The 19,951-nt window shown below is 48.9% G+C and overlaps 1 protein-coding gene across 1 annotated transcript; it reads right to left on the bottom strand.

Moving 5' to 3' along the window:
* Positions 1-529: 529 nt before the first annotated feature.
* Positions 530-17,195, bottom strand: CRLF2 (cytokine receptor like factor 2). The gene is made up of 8 exons (XM_060002091.1): positions 17,114-17,195; positions 12,000-12,102; positions 9,797-9,960; positions 8,746-8,879; positions 6,676-6,838; positions 5,795-5,900; positions 3,399-3,483; positions 530-1,111 (listed from the first exon to the last, which is right to left on the bottom strand). The coding sequence occupies exons 1-8, from the start codon at positions 17,193-17,195 to the stop codon at positions 845-847; spliced, it is 1,104 nt and encodes a 367-aa protein (XP_059858074.1). The 3' UTR covers positions 530-844.
* Positions 17,196-19,951: the final 2,756 nt, after the last annotated feature.

Here is a 19,951-nt window from a genome sequence, read left to right as displayed (position 1 = left end):
ACTCAGTGCCAGCCGGAAAAAAAAAACAAAGAAAAAAACAACTAGATCTCAATAATCTAGAAATCTAGACACATCCTGTACGTGAAGCTTGAGGGCATCAAACTAACATTGTCCACTATCTCCACACATATCAGCAAGATGTTTACATCTCACCGTAGTTCTCATGCCAACACTTTTTTTTCTTTTTATTTCAATATAAAAAATAATAATAGTAATGCACACTCAGCGAGGAATGTCTCAAATGCTCATGCAGGGTTCTTACATTCAAATGTCTCTTAGGAGTGATGTCCTGAGTGTGGACTCAGGAATTAAAGCAGTCTGCTTAATAAAATGCCTCAATGCATGCAAAGAGGGTTTTTCCCTTTCGGATCAAGAGCTGGGTGGCTGGTTGTTGCTGGTAACGCAGAATTCCTTTTGTACCTGGGGGCGCCGTGCCTCACCTGCTGGGTACAGGTGCCGCGTAGCGAAAGATCTGAGGAGCCACTCAGGTGCGAGCAGTAATGGCGAAAGGGCAGGACTGGGTGGGCACGTGCGAAGGAAGGTGGGCTCAGGCCGCGGGCTGTCCTTCCTTAGGATTTAAGTGAACCGTGACAACGTGCCAGGTGACAGCAAGAACAAGCCCAACCAACGGTCTGCCGCCTATAGGGAATCCGCCTTCAAGCCCTTGGATATCGACATGCATGGGATGCATTGGCTGGATGGGTGGGATGTTGGGTGGCCCCAGACACCAGCATCCTCGGTTCTGGGGAGTTCCCTTCACAGCGGTGTTTAGCCCCTGAGATGCTGTCCTGGGTCCTACAATGTCAACGTAGATTTTGATGCTGGCTTTTGAGTTTCCACCCCCTCAGAACATCACGTATGAATTGTCACTCATCACAAACGTAACATCCCCGAGAGAGACCACCTCGCCGCCCTGGGGGGGCTGGCGAGGGAGCTGGCCGGGCTCCCCGGTGGCCTCTTCCTCCGCTGTCTGCCGGTACACAGGGCTCGTCGCCACTGTCTTGGGCATCTCGGCCAGCTGGACCACCACGGCCTCTTCCGGGAGAGACTCCCACTCCCCGTCTTCCATCTTATTCACATGAGCCACGTTCTGCGTGTCCTTGATCCACTCCTGCCAGGATGAAACACTGACTCAGGCTCCGTGCGGCAAACCCCTCCCCTCGGGGCCCGTGCATCGCCGGGACCCTGGCAGCCTCCCTCCGGAGGTGATGCCACCTCCAGCAGAACAAAAAAGCTCTCATGTTTAGTATCTTGGCATGGAGCTTGTGGTTTCAGACCCGCCTTTTTTTTTTTTTTTTTTTTTTTTTTTGCGGTACGCGGGCTTCTCACTGCTGTGGCCTCTCCCGTTGCGGAGCACAGGCTCCGGACGCGCAGGCTCAGCGGCCATGGCTCACGGGCCCAGCCGCTCCGCGGCACGTGGGATCTTCCCGGACCGGGGCACGGACCCGTGTCCCCTCCATCGGCAGGCGGACTCTCAACCACTGCGCCACCAGGGAAGCCCCAGACCTGCCTTTTGTCATCAGCCTCAAAGCGGCTGGCCTGTGGTCACTCCTCACACACGAGGACCGCCTGAGGGGCTTTTCCGGAACCCAAAACAGGCAACACAGATTCCTCCCCGCGCCCCCACCCCGCAGGTATGTTCTCTGAGATGGGAGTGACTTTTCAGAAGGAGGGTTGTCACTCAGCAGGTCCAGGGGGCCCAGATGCTAAATCCTAACAGGTGCCCTGGGATTTCCTGATGCTGGCTGGGAGCACATCTGGAATACGGTGCTCCAGGGGACTGTATTCCACCGGGTGACTCCTCTGTTCCCTATAACATCTCCCTTCCCCGGCCCAGCCTCCCCCATCTCCTTCTTCTAGCCCCAAGTATTGAAAAGCTTCAGATTTCCTGTCCTAAACTCTGCTGTAACCCCCTCTCTTCTCCCTTGAAAGGAACTGGGACACCCCTAAATATGCCGCTTTTTCAGCTGCAGGCAATGGAGAATGCACCGCTGCAGAGAGGATTCTCTGCTCTCCGTTTATCCTCCCTAGAAGCAGGGCATAACTGTCCCTTTTGGCAAGGAAATGTACATTTGTAAAAGGTCACCCTGACCCTTCCAACTCCAGAGACAACACTTAGCACCTGGGAGAACTTGAGTCCGCATAAAATCTTACTAAAGAACCCTTATTTCTCATGCATTTCCTAGTCACCTTCTCATATCTTGCCTGCCACCCCCAAGTCCCCAACCCCTTTTCTTTTACTTGGTGTCTCCTCCACACTCTATCACCCTTTGTTTTCACTTGTTTTCATGTGCATACAAAATAAACCTTTTCTCTTCTTAATCTTTTTTTTTTTTTTTGTCCATTTAATTTGCAGGTATCAGGGACAGAACTTAACAGGATAGAGGCATGTTTTTGTGGGTTTTCTTTCCATTTCTTTCCCTCTCCTACACCTATAAGTAGTTTTAAAATTCACCTTTTTGCTCCTCTGGAAGGTTAAATAGTGCATCCCTTCCAAAATAAAGATATGCCCCAGTGCTAACCCTCAGAACCTGAGAATGGGACTTTATTTGGAAATAGGGTCCTTGCAGATGTGATGAAGTGAAGGGTCTGAGATGAGGTCCTCCTGGAGGAGGGTGGCCCTACATCCAATGACAGGGTCCTTCTAAGGCACAGAAGAGGAGAGACACAGACACAGAGGAGAAGCCCCATGAAGACAGAGGCAGGGACGGGAGGGAGGCAGCCACAAGCTCAGGGACACCTGGAGCCCCCAGGAGCTGGAAGGGGCAGGAAGGACCCTCCCCTGGAGCCTCTGGAGGGAGCGCGGCCCTGGGACACCTTGACCTCACACGTCTGGTCTCCAGGATGGGGGAGGATGAATGTGTGATGTTTTGAACCCCGCCGTTTGTGGCAGCCGCAGGGAACTGGCATAACTCTGATCCCATGGTCCCGTAAAGTCTACGCCTGGGTGTCCGCTGCTGGCAATCTCCTGGGGACCCGCGCGGTGCTGATTCCCTCCGTCTCATTCCTCCCAACTCCTTAAGCATTTGTCATGTGAATGAAACAACAACCATAAAGTTTGAAAAAGGAAGTGTAGGTTTTGTTGTCAGCTCTGCAGAGGGAACAGATTAAGAACACAACTTCCTGATAAGATCAGAAAGTGATTAGGCTGGAAAATCCCGTAGTGGGGGCCACTGATCTCCGGGGCTGATTTCAAGAGAAGCCACCCTCGGAGGCCCTTGGATCTGCTCTCTCTGACCCAAAGAGAAAAGAACGTGCTGCTGCTTTCAAATGCAAAAGGGCTCCCAGGCATTTAAAGAGGCTGCTGGAATAAAAGCCGGGTTTTACGTGGTGCACAGGGGGGTAGCAGGACGGCACAAAGCAAGCCTGTTTCTCATGCCCAAGGACATGACGCTTACCTGGAAGTTACCTTGGTGAGACTCAAAGAGCCCCGAGAAGGTGAACCTGGGATCCGGCACACTGGGCATGAGAACCTTCTTAACCCTGAAATGGACATGGAGAGTCTGGTCGGACAGGCTGGCGCCCCTGAGCAGGGCTGTGGACGTCCAGGCGGACAGACCCCACCCACCGCCCCGCCATGAGGGGCCCGGGATGGCTGCAGACTTTGACCCCAGAGGCTGCACACCTTGGCGGAACTGCGTCCCCAATTTCAAAACATGTGCCCCGCTCCTACCCTCGCAGGTACCCTGCTCCCAGCATCCACGAGAAGCCCTCACCAGGAATGTGATGTTAGGGGCGTGGAGCCCGTCTCTGCCAAGGAGCAATTCTTATTCCTCTGCCAAGGAATCACTAATTCTGTTGACACTGTGGACTGAATTGTGTCCCCACCTCCCCAAATTCATAACTTGAAACCCTAACCCCTCAATCTGACCGTATCTGGAGGTTGTACTTCTTAGGAGGTAATTAAGGTGAAATGAGGTCATAGACATGGGGTATGAATGTGAACAGGATACACCACCCCAAAATATGCCACTTGGGGATATTGTGTATTTGGAGGTGAAGGCACTTGAGAAACAGCAGAGGTAGGAGAAGCCCTCTGCCCTCCCCCACCCACCTAAAAGCAGACCACAAATTTCCCTCTTTACAAAAAAAAAAAAAATTCCATTTGTAAAGGTGCCCCCCCCTTTACCTGGAAATGGACGAGTCACACCACTGAGAGGCACCAAGATGCTTCCACACAGACAACGTTTATCTGCCTGTAGTTTCCCCCACACATTTCTTAGTCACCCTCCCACTAGTTACCCACATCCAAACTCCCTTTTCATTTGTCTTCCTTTTCCACTTCTCCACAAATTATCACCTTTTGTTAAAATGGTACAGAAGCCCCCAAATTAACTGCCTTGTTAGGTGTTCACTTCCTTTCTACGAATCTCCACGCGCTTAAAAACATTACATCAGTAAAGAAACATGCATTTTCTTACGTTACTCTGTCTTTGGTCAGTTTAATTCGCAGGCCCCCAGATACAGAACCTAAGAGGTTTTCATCTAATAAGATGCTAACCCTATGTGACTGGTGTCCTTAAAAGAAGAGGAGATTAGTACACAGATGCACACAGAGGGACGACCGTGTGAGGACACAGGGAGGAGAGGGCCGTCTACACACCCAGGAGAGAAGCCTCAGGAGGAGCCAGCCCTGCTCGCACCTGGACCTCAGATTCAAGCCTCCAGTACTGGGAGAAATAAACGTCTGTTGTTTGAGCCCCCCCACCCCAGTCTGGGGTGCTTTGCTATGGCAACCCCAGGAAAATAATACAGTTGATTTCACCTCTCGTCGTGAACAGGGACTTCCTTGAAGACAGGACAAGTGTTAGTTTTTTCCAAGAAGTGTACCCCTCAGATTCCCTCAGGGATGATTTCAGTTTTGTATTAAAAACATCAGACATGTCACCTGTCAACACGCTTATCTGATTGCTTCATCTACTCCCTTGCAGAGAACCATATTGCAGGCATCTGTCTGAGCTGGTCAAAGAGAGAAGAGCAGACTGAAGAAAAAATGGGGCGATTTGCAAGAATCAAGAGAAGCTGTATCCAACCATGACGGGACGTCCTTGAACTTGTCTAACTTAGCCTAGCTCAGACCCAGCCTGAGTTGTCCAGAATGGCGGTCCACGTTTCTCTATGCATCACTCCAGTCGTTGCTATGGAAACCTCATCCTAAGAAACAAAGATGGCACCCAAGGCCCTGGGCATCAGTGCCTTCAAACATCATCAAGAAGTAAAAGGCCCGGGCACAAGTACGTTTAAAGAAAGATGGAAATAGCGGTTGTTAAATTATCGCACGGAAGGTTAATGGGGAGAAATATTTAATATCATATTTTTGAAATGCTTTCTATGGTCTCAAAGAATATTGTTTTGCTGTATCTGTAAGTGGATTTACAAACCAGACAAGCTTTCTTCTTGTCCAGTTCTTCTCACCTCACTCACCAAATTGTCTCATTTAATAAATCTCAATAAAAATTAAAAGTGTTTTAAGTACCTGTCATTGTAACATGACAGGAGGACACAGCTCAGTGGGGCGTGTGTTTGAAGCAAGGTAATGCTCTCATAGGAATGACCATTCTTATATCCTACCGTCTCCCAGAGAATATTTGTCAATGAATTCTGCAGATATCTCACCTTTGGCATTATTTCCCTCTCAATTTTCTTGTCATATACCACTGGCAAAGTGTGTACTATAGAGAAAGTGATATTCAGCTAAATAATCATATCAGACAATTCTTTTTTCCCCCCCAGTTCAGGGACATATTGGAACCAAAGCCCATGTGTCCGAGGATTCTGTCAGGGTCATCCTCACCTCCGTAGTTTCCATAAAGGCAGAAGGAGAAGGGAGGCCATCAGGAAGGTGGCCATGCCGGCAATTAATATAAAATTTGGGAAAAGCCTCCTTTCCTGGCACAAATCTAAAGCAAAACAGAATGAGGGCTGTAAGTTATCAAGATAATTTCAACATAATACTAGATCACACTCCAAATCCTGCCACCCACATTGTTTTTTCCTTTATAAATGTCAGGGTCAGCAAATCTTGATTTTGGTGTGAAATGTCTTGGAAAGAGAGATGGTGACACTGGACAGGCAAACATCAGGAAGGAGGGAGAGTAGATTTAACTCACTGCCAGGGGTATTTGAGGATATCAGGGCTTTCTTTGGTCTATCCATATCTATCATCTATCTATCTATCTATCATCTATCTACCTATCTGTCTATCATCTATCTATCTATCATCTAGCATCTATCTATTTACCTACCTGCCTATCTACTTATCTATCTACGATATATATCTGTCTACTTACCTATCCATCTATCTAGCTATCTATCACCTATCATCCATCTATGTCTATCTATCTATATATGTCATCTATCATCTATTTATATCTGTCATCTATCTATCATCATCTATCATCTATCAATCTATCCATCTATCACCTATTTATCTATAGATCTCTCTATGCATCTGTATCTATATCCATGGAACCACATTCATAAATGACACATTATTCTTGCTATGAAATAAAAATGAAAATTAGTCCAATAATGATGGAATCTAGAAGAGGAATTCTTCCACCGTGACCTCTGGAGCAGGACTTGGGGTCATCCGTGTTTTCAGGTGCCCCATTCCACCCTCCCCCCAACGTAGGGTGCCGGACCATGTTGTGCAGCGATGCTGTGTGACATTACCTGTTAGCTTGCCCCTCTGCTGGCGTATCACCTCTGACCAGTCACTTGGGTATGTGTCAGAGCCGTAGCTGGACTCCAGCGTTTTCACTCTGGCCCGAAAGAAATAACACTTCTCATCATCCAAACTGTCGAGCGTGACATTGCAGGTTTTTGCCTCCTTGGACTAGAGGGAAAAACAGACACGATGACCCATGATTGACCCAGACTTTTTCATCTTCTACCAGGGATTCACACAAGATTCCTCCTTGCAGGATTTCCCTCTCTTGTTTCACTTCCTCTCTCTGCCCAGATATTTATCCTCCAAACGGCAGCAAAAACAAATGTGGCCGCACCTCTACACCTCCCTCCAAAAAGGAAAAAAAATTCGTTATGACAAACATGATGACAGACGCTTTTGAAGAATTACTAAGTTCTTTCTTTTTAAAAAAAAAAGTAATTTTTTAAAATAGAAGTATAGTTGCTGTACAGTATTATATGTTACGGGTGTACAATATAGTGGTTCACAATTTTTAAGCGTTAGACTTCATTTACAGTTATTATAAAATATTGGCTATATTTCCCAAGTAACTTTTTTTATGAATATAAAAGTAATGTATGCTGTGGCTTCCCTGGTGGCACAGTGGTTAAGAATCCGCCTGCCAATGCAGGGGACATGGGTTCGAGCCCTGGTCTGGGAAGATCCCACATGCCACGGAGCAACTAAGCCCGTGCACCACAACTACTGAGCCTGCGCTCTAGAGCCCGCAAGCCACAACTACTGAGCCCGCGTGCCACAACTACTGAAACCCGTGCGCCTAGAGCCCGTGCTCCGCAACAAGAGAAGCCACCGCAATGAGAAGCCCGTGCACCGCAACAAAGAGTAGCCTCCGCTCGCCGCAACTAGAGAAACCCCGCACGCAGCAACAAAGACCCAACACAGCCCCAAAATAAATTAATTAATTAATTTAAAAAGAAAGAAAAGTAATGCATGCTTACATTTGAGACTTTAGAAAACACACACAAACACACACACACACACACACACAAAGGCAAAATAAGACACTTAAAACCCGTCTTTATCCTAGCTCCAAAATACAATCACCGTTAACAAATTGATACCATTTCTCTCCTTCCGGGGGTACGGTATTCATTGAACACAATATTTAATGTACACATTGCTTCTTATCACTAAATATTCTTCAAAATACCTTTTGATGGCTCTTAAATATTTTATTATAAATGCACCATAATTTGTTTGACTATTCTCCTGCTGTGTGCCACATAGGTGGTCCCTAAGTCCATGTATTTATTGTAGATAATGCTTCGATAGACGTCTTCGTGCATAGAGCCTCATCCACATTTTGAATTATTCCCTGAGGATTGATTTCTGCAAAGGGAATTAATTGATCACAACAAGGACGGAGGTCTTAAAGTTTCCTGGTGTTCGACATCGTTAAAAATGATCACATTTTATGATCAGCTATTTAGGAGATCTCCAGTATCCCTCTATTTTTTTTAAATTTTAATTTATTTATATTATTCTTTTTTGGCTGTGTTGGGTCTTCGTTGCTACGCACGGGCTTTCTCTAGTTGCGGTGAGTGGGGGCTACTCTTTGTTGCGGTGGGCGGGCTTCTCATTGCGGTGGCTTCTCTTGTTGAGGAGCACGGGCTCTAGGCACGTGGGCTTCAGTAGATGCAGCACGTGGGCTCAGTAGTTGTGGCTCCCGGGCTTAGTTGCTCCATGGCACGTGGGATCTTCCCTGACCTGGGCTCGATCCCATATTCCCTGCATTGGCAGGCAGATTCTTAACCACTGCGCCACCAGGGAAGCCAAGTATCCCTCTATTTTAATGTGTATTTCTTTGATGAGCAGTGATTCTATTCTACTGATTCCAGCCATTTGTCCGTCTTCTCCCTTTTTGGATGAGTGCCCCCTGCTTCTGTCGCATACACCAGGCTCCACAATCACATGACCAAGTCCTTAAAATAAATCTCAATATCTTTGTCTCTGTGTCTCTCCATCTTTCTCCACCGTTCGCATCTTGGGGATACTTACGTACATCCGGCCTGAGAAGACGTCCCTGCCCTCACCTGCCACTCGGCGTCAAAGGTGCTCTTGTGCTGGACTTCATACACGAGATCTTTGTACCACAGGTCAGAGCAAGTCACTGTCACTGCTCCCTGATGCCACTGGAAGCTCAGATCACTCAGGGATCTGGGTTTCACTAAGAAGGAGAAATAGCACAATGACTAACACCTCTACCAAGAAAAACATTCCACATCTCTGAAATTACAGTGGTAGCTGGGCTTGGATTCACTTTCCTCTGACTGTTCCAATCCTTCCTCTAATACCTTATGAGATGTGGGGTTTCCTTGTCTTTAGTACATTGACAATAGAACTTTTAGCCAGCTCTCCAAGGACCCTTAGGTGTCTCGTGGAAAGAGCGCTCTGAAATTGCTTGAAAAACTTTTCTGTATCTGTTATGGGATGAATTGTGTCCCACCAGAAAAAGACACTTTGAAGTCCTGGACCCTAGCACCTCAGAATCTTTGGGAAGAGGGTCATTACAGGTGTAATTGTTTAAGATAAGATGAGGTCATCCTGGAGTAGCGTGAGCCCTAATGCAGTATGACTGGCATCCTTATCAGAAGAGAAGAGACACAGACACAGAGGAGAAGCCACGTGAAGACGGATGCAGGGACGGGAGGAGGCGGCCACAAGCCCAGGGACGCCCAAGGTTACGAGCAGCTCCCAAGAACTGGGAGAGGCTTGCAGCAGATTCTCCCTCAGAACTTCCAGCAGGAACCAACCCCACCCACATCTCGACCAACCCCAGAACTGGAAGATAATGTTTACTTTAAGCAACCCAATTTCTGATCATTTTTTATGGCAGCCCGAGGAGACTTATACAATGTCTATGAGGGATTGTTTTCAGGAGGGGGTCCATATCTCTCATGGGATTCTGAGATGGACCTGTGACATCCCATCCCTCAAAACAGGGGCGGGGGGGGGGGAAAGAAACTCTGCCTCACAGAAATCCAGACCAAAACACGAATCTTTGGAGAGAGGGTTTCACTACCTTTGTATGATGTATCCTAATCCCAAATGGACAGTCAACCCTCAAGGTACTAAAGCACGTACGGTAACTGCTGATCCACAGACTCTTGCTGAGAAGAGGGTGTGTTCCATTCCTGATGGAAAAATATAGAACTTCATCTTTCTCTACTTCCAAGAGGCACCCGGCAGTGTAACCTCGTTGAAGGGTGTACTGGGAGCACGGTCTGTAGGCCTCATTGCTGCTTAACCTGTGATTTAAAAAGAGAAAAATTCAGCTATGTAGCATCTTAAAAATAACAACTTAAGGGCCGTTCCTTTGCTCCATGACTCTGTCACTGACTCAGATTGGGTACCACGTCACTCGCTTCAATGACCCCCTCCCCTTACAAAACTACAGCAAGACCTGTCAAAACAGAAAAGTACCCCTCTCTCAAATGTTTACCCCCCTTGAATGGATCTTGTAGGGCTCGAATTGTGGCCCTCCAAATGGCATGCCTACGTATCGATACCAACCCCGGAACCTGGGAACAGGACCTCATGAGGAAATAGGATCTTTGCAGATGTGATGAAGTGAGGGGTCTGAGATGAGGTCCTCCTGGAGGAGGGTGGCCCTACATCCAATGACAGGGTCCTTCTAAGAGACAGAAGACGAGAGACACAGACACAGAGGAGAAGCCCCGGGAAGACAGAGGCAGACACGGGAGGGACGCGGCCACAAGCCCAGGGACGCCTGGAGCCCCCAGAAGCTGGAAGACGGGGGAAGGACCCTCCCCTGGAGCCTCAGGAGGGAGCGCGGTCCTGGGACGCCTTGACCTCAGACATCTGGTCTCCAGGATGGGGGAGGATGAATTTTCCTTGTTTTAAGCTGCCCAGTTTTGGGTACTTTGTTGCGGCTGCCCTAGGAAAGTAATTGACCTGCAGAGTAACCCAGCCCTTGACTCAAAGAGGCATTTTTATTTTATATTGGAGTAGAGCTGATTAACAGCGTTGTGATAGCTTCAGGGGCACAGCAAAGTGAATCAGCCATGCATATACATGTATCCAGTCTCCCCTCCCATCCAGGCTGCCACATAACATTGAGCAGACTTCCCTGTATTATACAGTAGGTCCTTGTTGGTTATCCTTTTTTTAAAAATAAAATTTATTTATTTATTTTTGGCTGCATTGGGTCTTTGTTGCTGCGCGTGGGCTTTTCTCTAGTTGCGGTGAGCGGGGGCTACTCTTCGTTGCGGTGCGTGGGCTTCTCATTGCGGTGGCTTCTCTTGTTGCGGAGCACGGGCTCTAGGCACGTGGGCTTCAGTAGTTGCGGCTCACGAGCTCAGTAATTGTGGCTCGCGGGCTCTAGAGCGCAGGCTCAGTAGTTGTGGCGCACAGGCTTAGTTGCTCCGGGGCATGTGGGATCTTCCTGGACCAGGGCTCAAACCCGTGTCCCCTGCATTGGCAGGCGGATTCTTAACCACTGCGCCACCAGGGAAGTCCCTGGTTATCCTTTTTAAATGTAGCAAACTCCCTAACTATCCCTTCCAGGAGACACTTTTAATAGGGATGTCCCAAGATTGGGTAAAAATTTGAGGCTTCCCTGCAATATTAAGAAGAAGCCTATAGGACCGAGTGTGAGACCAGCTTATACTCCATCCTTAAGATCTCAAACCCAAGCAGTGACGAGACGAAGAATTATCTCCTTTATGATTAAAGAAATGGATGCGGGACTTCCCTTGTGGTTAAGAATCTGCCTACCAATGCAGGGGACACGGGTTCGAGCCCTGGTCTGGGAAGATCCCACATGCCCCGGAGCAACTAAGCCTGTGCGCCACAACTACTGAGCCTGCGCTCTAGAGCCCGCGAACCACAACTACTGAAGCCCACATGCCTAGAGCCCGTGCTCCACAACAAGAGAAGCCACCGCAATGAGAAGCCCGCGCACCGCAACAAAGAGTAGCCCCTGCTCGCTGCAACTAGAGAAAGCCTGTGCGCAGCAAGGAAGACCCAACACAGCCAAAAATAAATTAATTCATTCATTAAAAAAAAGAAAAAAGATATAATCAAATATCTATTTAAAAAAAAGAATCTAGGTGGTTTCGAGCATGAGTCAGTCATCACTGCGTTAGAAGGTCTGGGAGCTGTGGCTGCAGCTGTGGTGAGGCCTGAGAGCTAGAGAGCACACACATGCACACTTGCACCTTCTGATCCTTCACGCGCTCGCGTCCTGGGCCTCCCAGCTGTTGACATCTTAGAAGAGGAAATATTTTAGCCAGGGGCATGGTTTTCCCTTCCTCAGGGCACTTACTTTTGGAGGAATGTCAAATTAGTCCCGGGGTATTCACTTGCGTTCCATGTAACCTTCACAGTTTCGAAATTAAAGTTGATGATTTGAAGCTGCAAAGTTTCTCCTGGGTAAAAAGACACACATAGAGGAGACTTCGAGGCGATGCTGGAAAGAGGTTGATGATTTGAAGCTGCAATGTTTCTCCTGGGTAAAAAGACACAACTAGAGTAGACTTTGAGGGAATGCTGGAAAGAGCTTGAAATTTGTAAAATGATGTCAGCACTCATGTTATAAGAATGATACAGTGCTTTTTAAAAAAATATGATGATATATTTTATTTAACCCTATATATCCAGAATATTATCATTTCAACATGATATTTATATCTATCTACCCATCTATCTATCTACCTCTATTATCTATCTATCTCTATTATCTATCTATGTATCTATCATCATCATCATCTAGCTATTATTTATCTACTATCTATTTATGTATCTATCATCTATATCGTCTATCTACCTATCTATCATCTATCTTGTCATCATCTATCTGTTACCTATGTCATCTATCTGTAATTATCAACAAGATATTTTATATTCTTACTATGTGTCCAGGGTCTGTTATGTGTTTCATACTTATAATACAAGAATGATAGAGTGCTTTAAAGGGACAGAGAAAACCAAGATTCTCACAAACAAACCGGTCATGACTTATGTCACTAAGAACTGCAGGATCTATGAAGGTCGGTGAGAAAACTCAATCACTTTGAGAGACAACAGTCGGTGCAAGATTACAGCTGGCTTTCTTCTCTCGTTGGCAAGAGGTAATGATTATCGGTTAGTGTGCAGAGTAAACGGTGAGTGCCGACTGTGTGTCCAGTGGCACCATGTTTTGTGGGCACACAGAGAGGAACTGGACACTGTCCCCCATCCACCAAAGTCACTGTCTTACTCAGAACACCACACATGACGAGTCGAGGAAAAGCTCAAGGTCAAGTGAGTCCTTCAACGTTTGCTTCAGACGCTACTTAGGTTCCACACCTGTCAGAACGGCCATCATCAAAAAGACCACAAATAATAAATGTTGGCGAGGGTGTGGAGAAAAGGGAGCCCTGGTACACTGTTGGTAGGGATGCAAATTGGTGCAGCCACTGTGGAAAACACTACGGCAGTTTCTCTAAAAGATAAAAACAGAGCTGCCGCAGAATCCAGCGATTCCACTCCTGGGCATTTATCGCAAAAAAACAAAAACTCTAATTTGAAAAGACACATGCGCGCCAATGTTCATAGCAGCACTACTTGCAATAGCCAAAACATGGAAGCAACTTAAATGTCCATCAACAGAGGAATGGATAAAGAAGATGTGGTGCATGTGTACAATGGAATACCACTCAGCCATCAAAAAGAATGGAATAATGCCATTGGCAGCAACATGGATGGACCTAGAGATGATCAGACTGAGTGAAGTAAGTCAGACAAAGACAAATATCACATGATATCACTTACATGTGGGATCTAAAATGTGACACAAACTAGTGAAAGTAACAAAACAGAAGCAGACTCACAGATACAAAAACAAACTAGCGGTTACAAGTGGGGAGAGGGAAGGGGGCGAGTGTCAAGACAGGGGTAGAGGATTAAGAGGTACAAACTATTACGTATAAAATAAATAAGCTACAAGGATATATTGTATAACACAGGGGATATAGCCGATATTTCATAATAACTCTACATGGAGTATAATCTTTAAAAAATTGTGAATCCCTATGTTGTATACCTGAAACATATATAATATTATAAATCAACTATATCTCAATTTTAAAACTCATAATATATATTTTTTATAAATTTATTTATTTATTTGTTTTATTTATTTATTTATTGGCTGCGTTGGGGTGTCATAACTGCACGCGGGCTTTCTCTAGTTGTGGCGAGTGGCGGCTACACTTGAAGCCAATACACAGGCTTCTCATTGTGGTGACTTCTCTTGCTGTGGCACACGGGCTTAGTTGCTCCGCGGCATGTGGGATCTTCCTGGACCAGGGCTCGAATCCGTGTCCCCTGCACTGGCAGGTGGGTTCTTAACCACTGCGCCACCAGGGCAGTCCCAAAACTCATTATATATATATATTTTTTTTTTTTTTTTTTTTTTTTTTTTTTTGCGGTACGCAGGCCTCTCCCTGTTGTGGCCTCTCCCGTTTGCGGAGCACAGGCTCCGGACGTGCAGGCTCAGCGGCCGTGGCTCACGGGCCCAGCCGCTCCGCGGCCTGTGGGATCTTCCTGGACCGGGGCACGAACCCATGTCCCCTGCATCGGCAGGCGGACTCTCAACCACTGCGCCACCAGGGAAGCCCTCATAATATATTAAAAATAAATAAATAAATAAAATGTGTAAGTTTTTTCTTCATCCCTTTGAAATATAGGTAGAGACTTTTCGAAGTTAGTGAGCTTTAGCCAGATTTGGGACCTAGGCATAACTTTCTCAAGGGAGCCAACTCTTTGAAGAGCAAACATGAACGGTGTGGAGCCCCATTTCTGTGAGGGGCTAAGAGTCTGGCTCCAGGTCGTCAAAGCACCTCAGTCAGAAAGACAGGAGTTAATTTTTCCCTTGGAGAAAAGCCAATGATCTGACCCAGGTGGTCCCTCCACCTGGAAGGTGAGTTTAGGAAGAATTATGGTTACAAATGGTGCTGGGACGTCCTCCCGTTTGAGAACGCGGGTGCAGTGGCTGGTGTCCACCTTGCTCTAGAAGAGGGTTTGTGTCCTGTCAACCTCTTTCTCAAAAGGCATGTGCGTCAGAGTGCAGTCTTGTTCAATGCTTGTTCAGTCATGAAATCGTGTCTCTCTTATCTCTACCTTGGTGGAGAAGAATTCTGGGTTGGCGAGAAACGCCAGTTTTGATTCTATTTCTCCGGTACCATCAGAAACACCTCCACCTCTCCAGAAATTACCGCCAACCTGGGCCATCGGTGGTTAACCATCCTGGTGGCACCATTGCCCCTGAGAGATACCATCTCATTCCTGTGATTTCACTGTTCCCACCTGAATGTCGGCTCCCGAACGGAAAGAGCTCAGGGCCAGCAGGACCCATTGTTGCTTAGAAAGTGTGTGCTGATTTTATGGGATATTATGAACTTATTCGGAAATTTTAAGAGATGAAGGTGTAAATGGCAAAGTGTACCAGGACAGCCCTGGTGACAAAGGTTGTCTGCACCAAGGCAAGGGTGGGGGTGGGGGGGTGTCTCTGGGTGTCGATTTCCTCGTGCTTCTTTTGACGCTGGTTCACAAGCGTTCACGAGGGTTAGGCGCGTTCGGGGCAAAGGCGCATTAGCACTAGGCCCAACAGAAACACCGTAGCCTTATGTGGAAATATGATCTGAATCCCCAATGGAGTCGTGAAGTCTGAATCTGTTGGTTCAAAATGGATCGACGGGGTGGAAATGGCCCCGGAGGGACCTCCCTGCGCAGCTCCGGGACCTCGGGTGGGATGGGGGGAGGCTTTCCTGAGACTGTGCCCAGTGGGACCGCAGGTGTTCACACACCTGTGATGACCTCGGGCAAAAGAAAAGCAGGCAAACCACAAAGGCCTTTCGTAAAGCAAGTTCTGCATTTTCCAGGAAGTTCCTACAAAGGTTCTGAGTGAGCCCGGCTCCACAGAGGGATGAGAAGCGCCTCGGGTGGGACCCTCTGTGCATCCACGACCTTAACCCCTACTTCTGCCCACGGATGTGCTTCAAGTGGGTCAGAATCTAGAACTGGTCTAAAGGGCTCTTTCTTCACTCAAACTCCATGTGCGCAGTGGTGGCAGGTAGAGGGGGGCTGTCAGAAGGAAGCTATGGGTCTCAAGGGATCTGTGGCCCCAGGGAGCTCCGCTCGCAGCCAAATCTCTCCTCCCTCTGCCTTCTGTCGCTGGCAGATGGAGTCGTCGATTCGGCCACGTGAAAACAGAGCACCGGGCATCGCACAGAGCTAGGGAATCATGTGGGTGCCAGCCCTGGGGACACCCCACATCCAGGCTCTCTCACCCTCCTCACTGTGTCCACTTGATACCCAGTCTGCAACCCCAGGGCTGCAGCAAAGAAGGCCCCTAGGGACCCTTCCAAACCAGGTAGGCGAGAGGCCAGCTCGGACGTGGACGGTCAAGCATGGGGTGATGCCTGGGGACAGTTCAGAAGCTACATGTCACGAACGTGCCACCACCTGCTCCCATCCGGGCCTCCCTTGAGCTGGAAAGCAAATCGAAGCTGTCTAGTGCAAGAGGGGACCAGATACCTCCCGTCCGCCCCCTCCTGTTGCTGCCTTTTGACAAAGCTTGTAAGGTGATCATGCAGCCTGGAAACAATTCTCTGGGAAAGCCCCAGGAACCAGGCTCTGAGGACAGAGAGCAAAGGTGACGCTGATCATCGTTCTCAGAAGGCGCGGCCAGCCGTGGGATGGGATTCAAGGGTGACCCGCGGACAACGGGTGACTGGGGAGGCTCTTGTCTTTCTCGGGGGCACTGTGGCGGCATGATCTCACCACGGGAAGGGAAATATTAATTCAAACAAAAGCCTTTCACCTCTTTGGAGGCAGACAGAACAGCAAAGCAGCCCAGATTCTCAGTTCTGCAGACAAGAGCTCTTCTATTGATTCTTTTCCATTCAGACCTAATCCTGAGCTCAGTCAAGAGTGGGTCCTGGGGCTTCCCTGGTGGCGCAGTGGTTGAGATTCCGCCTGCCGATGCAGGGGACACGGGTTCGAGCCCTGGTCTGGGAGGATCCCACATGCCGCGGAGCAACTGGGCCCGTGAGCCACAACCACTGAGCCTGTGCTCCGCAACAAGAGAGGCCGCGATAGTGAGAGGCCCACGCACCGCGATGAAGAGTGGCCCTCGCACAGAAACGAAGACCCAACATAGCCATAAATAAATTAATTAATTAATTTTAAAAAATAATTAAAAAAAAAAAAGAGTGGGTCCTTTGCAACAGGCAAATGGAGCTTTGCCCGAGACTCAGGAACCTGTGTAAGCCCTTGTCACTTTGACAAAGAAAACACTGCAGTTGCAAAAGACACCATAAAAAGAAGAGAGCAGAGATGTTCAAAGAAAGGGCATTTCAGGCAGACAAATGGCTACGTTCGCCAGCGTTGACTTACTCAGCTCCGTTTCTTCTGAAGCCATCAGATGTCCCAGCAGGAAGAGAGCTGAGGCTGCCCAGGGCAGAAAGATACGCCTCATGCTTGAAGGAGGAGAAAGCAGTGAGCAGAAGGTCAGCGCCTCAGCTCATCGTACAGAGGTCACCCCGTCTTTAAAATGTGGAAGAGAAACTCGGGAAATGACTACAGGAAACAGCCATGCTTTATTTTAAAAGATGACTCTTGTCAAAAAAAAAAAAAAGTACAGGATCATTTTTTCAGCCCCGCCGAGCACTTTTGCAGCCCCGCCGGATACATCTCACTTGAAACGGTATCAGATATGATCTACACCCAGGATTCTCACCCTCTGCTGGGTTGTGAGAATCCTGCGTTTGGAGGTCGAGGTCCAAGCGCGGTCCTGCAGCCCTCGTCTTGCTGAGGCTTCCTGGCTGCTCACCCAGAAGCAGGGACGCTTGGTCCCCCTCCCAATGGCCTCAAGCCAAGCAGGGGACAGCATGGTATCCATAAAGGACAAAGTTTGGGGACGTGCAGAATCCCAAGGAGAATCGTTTCCCAGATGTTACCAGGGAGATTTGTAGGTGGGCTTTTTCCCACAGAAGCAAGCCTGGATTGATCCCCAGTGGCCAGCTTATGGCCCCCATGTCTGCCTCCAAATGTGCCCCGGGAGTGGGTGACTCTAGCGCAACGTAACGCCCACCGTGACAACCGTGCTTGTGAAATCATGTCAAAACTACGAAGCCGCTTCACAGATAGGCACTGACAGGATCTGTGGGCAGCGGGAGATGGGCAGAGGAAACGCCAACTGCTCCGTTGTAGCGTTAAGAACTCAGTTCCCCAGAAGCAGACAGCGGCCGATTGACGTCCAGTGGCGTACTGCAGGGCAGGCTGAGACTCGGGTCTTCCTGGCGCCAGATCAGGGGTGCTTCCACCGTGGGCATCCTTCTGGAGGCCAGAGGTCCAACACTGCTGTCCCTGGGCTGAAATCCAGGTGTGGGCAGGGCTGGCTCCTTCCGGAGGCTCCGGGGAGAATCCGTCTTCTTGCCTTTCCAGCTTCGAGAGGCGCCCACCTTCCTCAGCTCATGTCCCCACGAGACACCAACCTCTGCTTCTCTGACTCTGAACCTTCTGCTTCCTTCTTGCAAGTAAGGGCCCTTGTGCCCACCTGGATAACTCAGGACACTCTTTCCGTTTCCAGATTCTTTTTTTTGGCCGTGCCGTGGCGGCTTGCAGGATCTTAGTTCCCTGACCAGGGATTGAACCCACACCCCCTGCAGTGAAAGCACAGAGTCTTAACCACTGGACCACCGGGGAAGTCCCCATCTCCAGATTCTTAATCACATCTGCAAAAGGTCTTTTTTTTTTTTTTTTTTGGCGGTACGCGGGCCTCTCACTGTTGTGGCCTCTCCTGTCACGGAGCACAGGCTCCGGACGCTCAGGCTCAGCGGCCATGGCTCACGGGCCCAGCCGCTCCGCGGCATGTGGGATCTTCCCGGACCGGGGCACGAACCCGTGTCCCCTGCATCGGCAGGCGGACTCTCAACCACTGCGCCACCAGGGAAGCCCTGCAAAAGGTCTTTTGTCCTGTCCGGTGACATATTTGCAGTTGCCAGGAATTAGGACGTGGACATCTTTGGGGACATTAGTCTGTCTACTACCCAGGGATTACGACGTGGACACCTTAGCGTGATAGATGATAGATTGACAGACACAGACATGCATATATACTCATGTACATTGATGACAGATTGATGATAGATAAGTAGATAGATGATAGTGAGATAGACGGTAGGTAGATGATAGATAGATAGATAGATAGATGATAGATGATAGATAATTGATAGAAAGCCTCTCATGTTAGGTCACGGTTTCTCAGCCTCAGCACTCCTGACATCGGGGCTGGGTGACGCTCTGATGTGGGGCATCCTGGGCCCTGTGGGGTGCACAGCAGCTTCCCTGGTCTCCACACACCAGGTGCCAGGAGCTCCCCTCCCCCCATCCCCCCCCCAGCCAGGACAGCCAAAGGGCTCCAGGCATCCCCAAGCTTCCCTTTGGTGGGGGGGCCCCTTATCCCTTCATCTCCCCCCACTGCTCCCTCCTTCCCGCCATCCAGGGCAGCTAGAGCTTCTAGTTCTTTTCCAGAGCAGACCTTGCCCTGAAGGAACTGTTCATTTCAGAAATTTTACCTACAAAAGGAAATACTCAGGCAGACCACACGGGGAGAAAAGGCCTGGGAGGCCACTCTGAGGTCGGAGAAGAAAGCCAAGCCTCACCGTGGTGCTTCTGCAGTAGGGATGGGGATCCTGTGAGATTAGGATTTTATGGGAACAGAGATGAGTGGTCCCCGAAGATGGGTTCTCACAGCTCCCCGGGTCAATGACGTGAAAGAGCGTTTGCCCTTCGGGAGGACCCAAGAGGCACAAAGAGAGACTCGGAAGCCGCGGTGCTCTCTCGCACTCCCTGGAAAACTGTGACAGGCTGTCCCCCCATGTTTTACGGCTCTGAGACGCTGGACCGCTCCGAGAAGGGTGACCCGGTGGGAAAAGCATGATGGCCGGGGTTGTGCTACCTCGGTGAACTGCGCGGAAAGGTTTTGCGTTCTCTGGTCCTGCCCTTCACGGGCGCATAAACCTGGGCGGGGCGGGGGGGGGGGCGAGGGGGGGAGAAAATGGGCAGGCGAGCCGTCCCCTCCCTTCTGGATTCCAGAATGGAAACAAACTGCACGTGAATCTCGGGGGCCACGGCCATGTCTCGTGGAGATGACACATCAAACCGCATGCCGTCTCCTTCCCACTGTCCGCCCTCTGCGCTCAAAGCCACAAACGGGAACTGTGCCGTGCG

The sequence above is a fragment of the Delphinus delphis genome, chromosome X (assembly GCF_949987515.2).
Source record: "Delphinus delphis chromosome X, mDelDel1.2, whole genome shotgun sequence".
NCBI lineage: Eukaryota > Metazoa > Chordata > Mammalia > Artiodactyla > Delphinidae > Delphinus > Delphinus delphis.
The sequence above is the reverse complement of the archived record's forward strand: the minus strand, read 5'-3'. Positions and strand labels throughout refer to the sequence as shown.

Coding starts and splice junctions, on each gene's coding strand:
- CRLF2 (XM_060002091.1), bottom strand. CDS start 17,195: ATGAGGCGTATCTTTCTGCCCTGGGCAGCCTCAGCTCTCTTCCTGCTG. Junction 12,103..17,113: donor TTCAGAAGAAACGGAGCTGA/GTAAGTCAACGC, acceptor CTTTTTACCCAG/GAGAAACTTTGCAGCTTCAA. Junction 5,901..6,675: donor GCAGAGGGGCAAGCTAACAG/GTAATGTCACAC, acceptor GTTTTGCTTTAG/ATTTGTGCCAGGAAAGGAGG.